At 45.2% G+C, this 11,181-nt stretch overlaps 2 protein-coding genes and 1 pseudogene across 3 annotated transcripts; 2 read left to right on the top strand and 1 right to left on the bottom strand.

Moving 5' to 3' along the window:
* The first annotated feature begins 289 nt into the window (after positions 1 to 289).
* LOC131884032 (zinc finger protein 706-like) lies at positions 290 to 2,405 on the top strand. The gene is made up of 2 exons (XM_059231665.1): positions 290 to 961; positions 2,115 to 2,405. The coding sequence occupies exons 1-2, from the start codon at positions 818 to 820 to the stop codon at positions 2,202 to 2,204; spliced, it is 234 nt and encodes a 77-aa protein (XP_059087648.1). The 5' UTR covers positions 290 to 817; the 3' UTR covers positions 2,205 to 2,405.
* On the bottom strand, positions 2,396 to 8,344 carry LOC131884031 (beta-lactamase-like protein 2 homolog). 2 transcript variants are annotated; one of them, XM_059231662.1, is made up of 7 exons: positions 8,200 to 8,344; positions 7,537 to 7,758; positions 3,325 to 3,478; positions 3,089 to 3,259; positions 2,881 to 3,027; positions 2,682 to 2,813; positions 2,396 to 2,612 (listed from the first exon to the last, which is right to left on the bottom strand). In XM_059231662.1, exons 2-7 carry the CDS (start codon positions 7,671 to 7,673, stop codon positions 2,481 to 2,483), a joined length of 873 nt encoding a protein of 290 aa, XP_059087645.1. In that variant the 5' UTR covers positions 7,674 to 7,758; positions 8,200 to 8,344; the 3' UTR covers positions 2,396 to 2,480. The 2 variants fall into 2 exon arrangements, with proteins under 2 accessions (XP_059087645.1, XP_059087647.1); XM_059231664.1 differs by having other exon boundaries at positions 8,125 to 8,278.
* Positions 8,345 to 9,341: 997 nt separating this feature from the next.
* Positions 9,342 to 11,181, top strand: part of LOC131883445 (NADH dehydrogenase [ubiquinone] flavoprotein 1, mitochondrial-like) — a 2,420-nt pseudogene continuing 580 nt past the window's right edge.

Genomic DNA, 11,181 nt, shown 5'->3' with positions numbered 1-11,181 from the left:
GTTAGCCGTGCCTTGACCACACAAAATAGTACCAACTGTACTTTTCGGAAAAATAGCTTTTTGATCGGTAGGTGGTGAAAGCTACAGCCAAAGATGACGCCAACTTGAAATCGTCTACTGAATGAGTTGAAGGGATATCCATTCATCTGAGTGAGCTCTTCCGCTGTTGCGCACTTTTTTCTCCAACTGAGGCGGCAGAGCTGTGTGGCCATCTGTTTAGGGCCTCCATCCGTCCAGCCTCCATCTCGTTCATGCTAGGACTTCATTGGTTCCTGCCTTGAGTGCTGTTGTGTCCGCTCAGTTGGACAAACTATCAGCCCAGTTGTGTGCATGTAGTAATATAGACGAGGAACTCGCTTCTTTACTTCTTTCAATAGTTGGAGCGAAGCTTAGACGAAGTGACTTGGTCGACACTCTTGTGAAGTTGTGATTGAGCAACCCAATCGCATTCCGTATCCCGTCTGACTCACTCGTCCTTGGATTTGGCTTTTGCGTTCGTGAGCTGCCGTTATTAGTTAGTGCCCTAAGAACGGCCCGTGATCCGCGATTGTTCCGTGCCTTTGGCCACGTGGGACGACACCCAACCTCGCTGGTTCATCCAGTACTAAGTGCTAACTACTCACACCCTCGCCCTTGCCCTCGCACTCAGCCTCTGACTCGGGCATACTGCGAGATTGCCAGTTGACCGTTTCCCCGTTGTTCGGTCGCTTTTGCTTTGGCCCAAGTTCCGGCGGCCACGTGTTGGCTCGTGGGCGTGTCTAGGATTAGGCTCCCACCGATTCATTCCTCCTTCTCATCATTGATCAGCGACTGGAAAATGGCCCGTGGACATCAGAAGATTCAATCCCAGGCCAAGGCGGCCGAAAAGCAAGCCAAGCTCAAGAAGGCCCAAGGCCATTCTGCCACCGACCAGAGGAAGGCGGCTATGGCCGCCCTCAAATCTGCCTGTGCCGTCTGCAAGGTAAGCCCCAGTCCCCCTTCCCCGCCACTCGCCCCCGAATCCCGAGCCGATTGAATCACGGACACACCCGAGACAGACATGGGGCACTAATGAATATGAAGGCCATGAGGGTGAATGGAGAGCCAAGAGGTCTGACCCGCCTTGTGTCTCATTCCCACTTATGTATTCAGTGGGTGGGACCAGGCTCGATAGGTTTGAATCTCAAGGGCAACTCAACCTGATGCGCCAGGGCACGGATATCTAGAATCCCAGAGGGCCTTCCTTGGCTAGGGTCAGGCCAGTCGAATTTTGGGGTTTTAGCGAAAGCCAGAGAGTAACACGAAAATTTGTCAAAAAGTCAAATTCAACCTACCTGCCTTCGGTCATACGGTACTTCTAGCTCACCATACTGGCCCAGTTGTGAGTGAGAGCTGAGTTACTTGGAAACCAGCCTGTTCCTCGTCATCCATGGTCAGATCGGCTTCGGCTGAAAAGTCTCGGAATACCGTGTTCTAATGGACATGGACACAAATATCCCTATAGATTTTCAATGTCCTACCAAATTTCCTGGGGTCAACTTGGTGAAAACTGGCCTCAAATTGATGGAATGTTGCCCAGCCTATGTTGGAAGTAGTGTGGTTTGACGCCTAGGCGCCAATTTTGTGTTCAAGGTCATTTCCTTTTAAAACAGAGCACTCGAAATTTACCATATTCGCTGTTCCTTCTGAACCGACCCAAGATGATCATAACTTTCTAGGGGATATTGCACTTAAGAGCGTATTTGAAATTTGGTATTAAATATTCCCTAATCGAGTGCATACTGACTGAACCAAGAGTCACGCCCGAGCGAGGCCTTCAATGTTTTCCGCCTCCCCTTGGAATAACCCTTATCCATCCTAGACGTTGGTTGAAGGCTTCCAAATCCTGAAATTAAGCAATAGGCAGTTGCAAAATTTTGTCAATCGAAGATATTCTGAAATGCGAACGACTCGGTACGATCCATTGGTCTATGACGAAAATCAAAACTACAAAAACCTTTGCCAGCAGTTTATCAGTCTCCAAAATGTATAGGTGCCCTTTGATTTCATGGTTTAAATGTCAATGCTGTGACAAAGCCATTTAAAAAGATTGGACAACATCCGTGTGTCATTAATGAAGTGTTCCTTTTTTTCAGGCCCTGATGCCGGATCCGAAGACTTACAAACAACACTTCGAGAACAAACATCCCAAAAACGAAATTCCACCCGAGCTCAAAGACATTTAGGGGGCCGTTTGGGCTCTTCCATGCACTCTAATTTCTTTGGCCCTTTTCATACTTTCATACACGCCGCATCCCGCACTTGTCCACCAGTCTTCGGAAGTCAAGACGGGTCCACCGCCACTTTCACCATGAATCACCCACCTCATTCTAGCTTACTTTTGTCCTGACCCGGTCCCGTCTCAATAAAATGCGACTTTCGGGCAATGCCTTTATTTCATGCAACATAAACTGGGCTATGTTTCTCAAAACACACTAACTTGAGCTAGCCATTGAATTGACCTAATGGGGCTGGGCTAGCTCAAACCCGTTGGCTGAATCCGTGACCTTTCTGACTCGACCTTCTTTGACCAATTTGCTCAGGTGTTGTGATACATTTTTGGCTGCCGCATCGTGTAACTTTTCTGGCGTTGTCTAGATGAAGAAATCGGAAGTTAATGTCACTGAAAGGCTTTACAAAAGTATGTGTTATCTGGATGTTACCTTGTAGATCCGCTTAACAAAATCTAAAGGAGTGAAGCCTCCCACCTGATTTTCATCCGCCAATACGGCCAAAATTTGTTCCTCGCGCTCTTTTCGATGCTGAATGTAATACTGGATTTTGTGTACTGGATCCTAGAGGACAATCAAAGAAGAATAAGGAAGTGATCGAAATCAAGCAAGATTTGCTGCCACCACTCACCGGAATGACTGCTCCATGGGCGGGGTAAATGAGGGCGGGTTTCTGTTTTGCAATGCGACTCAGACTGTTCATGTATTCATATAAGTCTTCAAACACGCCCGTGCCTTCGCCCAAGATACAATCGCCACTGAAAAGGGCGTTCTCCTCCTGGATTTAGAAATTTTATGTCAAATTGAGTCCAGCACACTTCTGGAAAAACGACTCTTGCCTGAAGATGAAGGACCACATGGTCCACGGTGTGTCCGGGTGTGTGCCAAGCGGTTAGTGTGGCACCCTCCACGGCAAAAGTCTGACGATCGGTTATGGGCGAGGCTCGCGAGGTCACTTCTAAAGAATCCCCAACGCGTGGGAACTTGAAGACGCGACATGAGTCTCCCGCCTACTTTGAGAAAGAGCTTATTCAGTATGTCTAATGTCCTCTAAATTGTACGGTGCTTCTCATGCCTGTTTTAGAACGTTAGCTAGTCCTCCGACGTGATCCAAATGCCAATGGGTGAGAATAATAGAGTGGATGCCGGCTCGCTCTTCTCGCAAAATCTTGGACAAGGCTTGATTGTATTCCGGCTTCTGACCATCACCCGTATCGATGAGGATGCGTCTGAAAGTTTGGATAGTCATCAAATCATAGAAAAAAAAATTTAGGACCTCGACTTCAAAAGCATAAGAAGGGATTATTACTCCATTACCATGGAGGGAACTCGATCAATTTAAAAACATCTAACCACAAACGTCTAATCTAGACGGAGACGTTCTTTATGTGTGACTGGTCCCAGTTCCTTATCATTGCGTATCTTAATTTTTAACTCGATCGAACGACTGCGTCTAGAGTTATGCCCTCTCAAAGTGCAGAACATGACAGGGCCCATAAGGATTGAGAGCTAGTCCTCTTCTGGTAAGTGATTGTCACAAGAGGGTTAGTTTCATCTTTTTTTTGGAACTTCCTTACCGCTACTGGGAATGGAATCCCAGCAGTTTTCAAGGCGAGAAATTTATTCATTTCAATTGACTTCTATTTTCATATCTTACTTGATGGACCAACGAATTAGAGTTGGCGGATCTGGCTAACCCTTGAACATAGGGTTGATCGGGAATTTTATTCAGAAACTTGTCCAAAGTTTGACTTAAATCCTGCTACTGGATCAACGCCTACATATTACCTACAAATATTTGAAGGCAGCAAATTGAACAATGAAGGAGCCCGAGAAAGAAGACAGTTGGGCTTCATTGTTTTAAGTAGCCTGGATTCTCGAAGGCTTGAAGGTGCTCTCAAAACGCACGTTAAACCTCTACGGTCACTAGAAATGACCCTAAACCCTGGTTTGGGACAAAGCTCATGGATGCTTTTGAAAACGTACAATATCAGATACCTTTCGCACCTTCTCTGAATACTGTTCAATCACAACCTTTCTAACCTCTCCCAATACTAGAGCTCTCTCATATCCTCAATGTTCCTAGTAAAACATCTTCGGACCTGCTCAAGCTTTTGCAAACCTGTTGATTAATTGGAGCCCAAATGGACGAGGCATACTCAAGATGCGGTTGGACAATCGACTTGTACAGAGTGAGCATCGTGATACTATCTCTAGATGTATAGACTTAAAGGTGCGATATATCCAACCACATGTTTGAACAGTTTTACCCACCTTCAACTGGATATGCTCATCGAACTTTCCATTATTTTGGAGGACTACACCTAAATCTTGTACAGACGAAACCTGCTCGATATTTTTACCTCCATTATCTACGAGCGGAATGTTTAATGGCGTTGACCCAAATGTCATTGAACGGAATTTCATTTCATTCAAGGCCATATTATTCCTTAGCAACCCTGGAGTAGATTTGATCTAGGACCTATCAAACTACCTGAGTTCTGATCACTCCTACTACAACCTAATTTTGTATGATCAGTATGCATAGGAAGAGATACTGATGACGTTACTACTACTAAGCGTCTGAAGTGGAGCAATGAAGATGATGAATAGGAGAGGACCCAAAATGGGGCCCTGAGGGTCATCCGACTTGACATCATGTATGTCACTAAAAATGAAACCTTTTAACCAATTGAGAACTTTGCCTTGGATCCCAATCTCATGGAGCTTGTTAACTAAAAGGCCATAATCTACCGTGCCAAAGGCCTTGGCAAAGTCAAGATCAACTACATCAACTGACTCATGATAGGGCCAACCAAAACTTGCATCCTGCTTGCAAAAACCTTGCACAACCGAGATTTTTCTGCAAATTAATTGCAACTGCGAATTTTGCAAATTTCAGAGCAATATTTGCCTTTTTCTGCAATGTATTGTGCATTTGGAACCATTTCAGCCAAAAAAAGAAGAAGAAAAAATGTGAATGATTTTGAAGTATCCTGATAAAGTTTAGAAAAAAAATGTGAATGTAAATTTTATTGCCTGATTTTTTGCAAATCTCTTTAACAAAAAGCACTTCTTGTACTTTAATGCCTATGTACCCCATTCATCTTAAATATTTCTTTTTATCTGCAATCAATGTGATGGGGTTTTCACACAAGGATTGATTTCGGGATTATCAAAACGTTGGACTGACTTTGTCGTCTCGTGCTCGTATCTGGTACCTTCTCGAATCAAGTTAAAACCAATTTGGTTTTACACACGCACACAAAAGGCGGGAACTGACGGAACAAATAAATAAAGTATCAAATCAACATCATATTAGAGGGCGGATCAAGGACACATATTTTAATAGTTTAACAATCTAACATTGAAGGAACCCAAAGGGAAGCAAGTGCTTCATTGCTATAACTAGCCTGGATATTTTGGAGGGCTGAAAATTGCAATCATTTACTTTCATTGCATTTGACTATTAAAACCTGGTTGATATAATTTTCTTTTTCATCTACATGTTGTCTGATATGTATGGCAAACGTAGCCCTTACAGACCTCCAGAACGAGTTGATGCCTTTGTTTTGGAAAGTTAATTGCAAACCTACCCTGATCCAAGATGCAACGCATCTAGTGCGAGAAAACAGGAGCAAGAACCAGTGAGCATCTCATTAGAAACTGAGATGTCACACCATCTGGACCAAGAGAACTTGAAAGCCTCAAGTCCCTGATTGGTGCTAATGCATCTTTATCTGTGACTACAAGATCATCTAAGTGCTCAAATAGACTAACCTTGTTAATCTCAACAGACTCATCTTCAGAGCAATGAGTTGTTGCTTCTAAACTCAGTGGGGTTGAAAAACACACTAGAGAACTGATCTTCAAGCATGTTAGCCATAGCCTCTACATTGCTAATGGCTTCCCCATCAACCTCAAAAGGACCAACAGGGTGTTTCATCTTTCTCTTAGAGTTTGCATAATAGAAAAATACTGTCGGATTTGACCTGACCTCTTGGACCACTCTAATCTCCTTTTTCAATTGATCTTTCTCAATGGAGGCCTTCATCCTCCCTTGAATGTCGATATGGGAAGATACCCATCGGGACCTACTCTACAACGCTTGCCGGAAAATTAAAGTCCCCTACAAAGAAAACCTTCGAGCAAACTGCCAGGTCCAACTCTTTTCCAGTGATTTTGAGAGCTACCAGAAACGGGCTTATCGAACAAGAAGGGGGGGGGGGCTATACATTGTAACAATGGACATAACAAGTGGACATATCAAGTCCTTAGATATGACAAACTAAGGCTTCTACTTTCTACTACATTAGACATGTGAATATGGCTAATGTGCAGATCATTTCTAACCTACGTAGACATACGCTCCCATGCGAGAAAATGGGATTGTCAGAGCGTACTCTATCACATCGAACTAAATTGAAACCAACCATGGCTAGCTCTTCATTTATGATCCCTGGTCGAGGCCAAGTTTCTGTCATGGAAATGAACTAGATCTGCCAATCTAAAGCTAGTTTCTCAAGAACCTTGATCCTTGTGCTGCTCTTTTTAGAAAAAAGTCAATGCACATTCAGATAAAGCCCTTTTACTTCGATGACTAGAGCTATCAAGTCTTTGACTAGGCCTTTTAACCTTAAAAAAATCCTGCTTTTACACAAAACTCATCTTAGGCGGAGGATGAGAGAACCTTTGCGGAGAGGATACAAGGGGAGGGAAAGGGGAGGAACTCTGGCCGCCACCTGAGAGGAAACCCGCAAAATGGGGATTGTTTGTTCGGAGTTGAAGTCAGATTGCCAGAAGCAAAACAAGCATTGAACCAAACCCACTTTCCAGCGTCATTGTTGGTGCACATTATTGCTAGTCCTGCCCAAATTGATTTCATTTGCCGTGGTATAAAAATTCTTGCTTAAGTTTGGCCACACCATTTTCCCCTCAAGTGTCTGTGCACAAACCCAAATTAGAGCAAGCTCCTACTTGGACCAGTTAAGCACCGGACTACATACTTGTCTGTCCAGTCTGTGCTTGCTTCACATCAGTGATTTCTTCCCATGGTTTTTCAGTGATTCCCTCAAATTTCAATGTTCAACCATCAATCTAATTCAAATTCGTTGGTAGACTAATTATCATAGAGATATTGAAAGGTAATAAAAAGGACGAATTATAACCTTTCATTTTAATAGTATTGGGGATTACATTCCCTGTAGCCAAACAAAAAACAGAAAAAGAGAAATGATACTTATATGGTGTGGCCCTGCTAGTCTACCGTCCAAGACTGTCCACTTACTGAGGTCCATGCCCGACCAGATAGGTGTTGGTGCCCTGGAGGGTCATGGTACCCGGATTGCAACCCAAGACTCGGATCACCAACGGACTCAGTCGGGACAACACCGGAATGAACGACAAACTCGTGGCCGAGCTCATGTTGGATCTCTGGCCTCTTAATCCGTCAGATAAGCCGACACCTGGTTGATATTGTACTGATATAAAACCAAGACCGGATTACTTTCTGAAACAGAAAGGGACCAAATGTGGGTTCTTTAGCCGATTGACCCTGACAAGGCCAAAAGTAAAACTAAGTCATGGGTCGATCAGGCGGGGAAAATTAATCATCCCTTAGAAATTCAACGGGAGGATCTGTCCATTTTCATTATTAGTTTCAAAGATAACCTGGATGGACGGATCATTTGTATTTGGTGCCTTTAACTTTAAACAAATGCACGAAAGGGGCACGGCCGACCCATTACTATCTCATATGGAACGCAGATTGGTCAATCAATCTGGGTTATTGTATCAGTGATCGAATCCAAGATTAACCCTATTTATGATCTAGTAACTCTTTTCAACCGAAATCCGTATATCATATTACAATTACCAACAGTACAATACAATGACTCCGGAACTGGAACTTTGTGTGCTTGAAAGTATGGTTACGTTCAAGGGAGCCTACTTTCAATTACGGCTTGGCACTGGCAATGTGGCACTTATTCGCTTCGCCCGTCCTCTGCCCCTCACTTCAGGAAAAACTGCGTCGTGGGGTTCTCTTGAACTCTCGCTGATTCCAGATTTTACACACATCCCCTTCCCCTCTCCCCTCTCCCCCCCCCCCCCCCCCCCCAAAATAAAAATGACGTCAACGGGGATTCGAACAACAAACATTCCATATATGAGTCGGCCAGTTCGCGGGTGAATAGCTATGCTGAATTAACGTTTAGTACATGAACTTCCACCCGGGTCGGGTCCAGTCGATATGGGTCATCGAATATTCCACCACGTAAGTTTTATAGACAGCCGGGTCATTAGCACTTCTCGGATGGGGTATCCTTTGGTAAAAGAAGATGGGGCCGGGTAGACTCCGACCGAACCGACCTGGAACCAGGGGTCGTGAACTGAGTGAAGCAAACCCACTTATCAAGTATTTGGAAAATAATGTGGACCGGGTACGATAGCTTTCCATCTTTTGACCGGACGATTACGATTTTGGCAACACTGGGCTCATCGGACATGGGTCAGGCTCAAGTCAACAGAAACACGATGTCGGGAACCTCAGCCAGAACCTTTTCTCTCCACTGAAAAGAAAAGCGGGAGAATTCACCTTAGACTTAGAATACACTTGGATTAAATACTGTTTAGAACCCATATCCAATCGTAAATATCATTTTTACATAAATGGGCCATTGTGTAATCATAGTCAGACCCTCCTTTGACTGGGAATATTTTAAGGGTGACCAAAAAAGTCAAAAAAACAATCGGTGACAGGAATCTTTTGTAATCCGGACGCCAAGACTGATTCCAATAAATTGACCTGGATCAATCGCATGTAACTTTTTTTAAGAACAACGATCTGAAAATGGAACTATGAAATAATGAAATGAAATCCACCCCCACTTGGGGAGTGAGTATGAGGTAGCCCAAATTAGAGGAACCATGGTGCCCAATCCTTAGATCTCAACCAGTGGCTGCCGGGTCAATTTTCATGTTATCATGCTAATGTGTACTAATGTGTCAAACTCGGATCAATTTTGCTGCCTGAGGGTGGGCACTCGTTATATATGGATTGATGACGTCGAGTCTATGGTCACGCTGTTCATTGTTGACAGTCCCTCTGCGACATTTTCAGTCCCAGAACGTAAGTCAGTCCGTTTATGTGACTGGCTTGGTGAGGCCCGTCAGAAAGTGAGTGACGAGATTTCCGCAGCGACTGAAAGAAGGAGTGATATTGGGAGTGAGGCCGGATGAACATGAGTTCATTGAGCAAGTGGAGTCCCGTCCTCCGAGGGATTCAAGGTGAGAACCAAGGGTCCTCACTCGCCAGACTTTGGACCATTGACGTGGAATAGGTTGACCAAGAACGCTCAAGCCAATACTAAGATATTGGAAACCTTATGCTGAAAGCCATCACCGCCTCCCATGGGTTTTTTTTCTATTATGACCAAGATTATACCACAAGCTTTGAAAACATACGTCAAGAGAGAGGGAGACAGTTCTTCTCGACCAAATAGGTTGATTACACCTCAGTCTTTTAACTGGATGGTTAATGGCTAGAGGGAGGTAAAACGTTTAGGTCTAGGACTGATGTCTTCATTTTAGGTGTGACAACCTAGAGAAAGTCCCAATAAGGTAGCATCTGAATTGGATTGAGATGATTTTCCTGCATTGACGGCCATTTCCCATCCATTCGAATGAGGCCCGGTTTAATTCTAATTGTAAGGAATATTGTAAGAATGACCCATCTGCCGACATGGGTTCGGGCGGTTCGGGTCAGATCACTGAACGTGGCCGTTCATCAACAAAGCGTCCTGCTAGATTGTGCTTGAACTGCCCTCTTTCTAGCCCAATCGACGCGATGCCTGTCGACCACACCCGCCCTCAACGAAAAGACCAAGTTCGGCCCCTTGGCTGATTCGGATCGTATCTTCACCAATTTGTATGGCCGTCACGACTGGGCCTTAAAGGGGCCATGGCCCGTGGAGATTGGTACAAAACCAAGGAGATCGTGGAAAAAGGGCAACGAATGGATCATCAATGAGATTAAAGCCTCCGGTCTGCGCGGCCGAGGTGGAGCCGGATTTCCCTCGGGCATGAAATGGAGTTTCATGAACAAGCCCGACGATGGCCGACCAAGTACTTGGTGGTCAATGCGGATGAAGGTGAACCCGGCACTTGCAAGGATCGAGAGATCATGCGGCACGATCCCCACAAGTTGGTAAGTTGGCATCCCGAGGCAGCCGCCCAGCGAGGGGTTTGAATTCCATGGCATCATGTCTCACTGGCATTTTGTTCGCAGGTGGAGGGTTGCTTAATTGCTTGCCGAGCCATGGGCGCCCGCGCCGCCTACATCTACGTCCGCGGGGAGTTTTACAACGAGACGACGAATCTCCAAGTGGCTATCAAGGAGGTAGGATTGAACCCGTTGGCACTTGACTTTTGAGCGCCTGTGACTTTTCAAGGCGTACCACATATGTTTCAGGCTTATGCCAAAGGGTTCTTGGGTAAAAATGCGTGTGGCTCCGGCTATGATTGCGATGTGTTTGTGCATCGCGGTGCGGGCGCTTATATTTGCGGCGAAGAAACCGCTCTCATCGAATCCTTGGAGGGAAAGCAAGGCAAACCCCGCCTAAAGCCCCCATTCCCGGCTGATGTGGGCGTGTTTGGTTGCCCCACCGTGACTAATGTGGAAACCTGCGCTGTCGCTCCCACCATCTGTCGCCGAGGGGGTGAATGGTTCGCCTCATTTGGCCGACCCAGGAATACCGGTATACATTTTCATTCCCATGAGTTCGATACGTCCCGGGGATCAGTTGTGACCTTTCCATTGTTTTTAGGCACCAAGCTCTTTAACATTTCGGGCCATGTCAATAACCCGTGCACGGTTGAAGAAGAGATGTCCATCCCGTTGAAAGAGTTAATTGAACTGCACTGCGGGGGAGTC

This window comes from Tigriopus californicus, chromosome 7 (genome assembly GCF_007210705.1).
Source record: "Tigriopus californicus strain San Diego chromosome 7, Tcal_SD_v2.1, whole genome shotgun sequence".
NCBI lineage: Eukaryota > Metazoa > Arthropoda > Copepoda > Harpacticoida > Harpacticidae > Tigriopus > Tigriopus californicus.
Note: the sequence above shows the minus strand (reverse complement) of the source record. Positions and strands in the feature narration are given on the sequence as shown.

Bases quoted from the DNA above. Each gene is read 5' to 3' on its own strand.
- LOC131884031 (XM_059231662.1), bottom strand. From the start codon at position 7,673: ATGAGCTCGGCCACGAGTTTGTCGTTCATTCCGGTGTTGTCCCGACTG. The intron at 3,479-7,536 runs GTAAGTGGACAG...CCAAACTTTCAG, and splicing joins CTGGTCGGGCATGGACCTCA to ACGCATCCTCATCGATACGG. The intron at 3,260-3,324 runs GCATGAGAAGCA...TTCTCAAAGTAG, and splicing joins TAGCTAACGTTCTAAAACAG to GCGGGAGACTCATGTCGCGT.
- LOC131884032 (XM_059231665.1), top strand. From the start codon at position 818: ATGGCCCGTGGACATCAGAAGATTCAATCCCAGGCCAAGGCGGCCGAA. The intron at 962-2,114 runs GTAAGCCCCAGT...CCTTTTTTTCAG, and splicing joins CTGCCTGTGCCGTCTGCAAG to GCCCTGATGCCGGATCCGAA.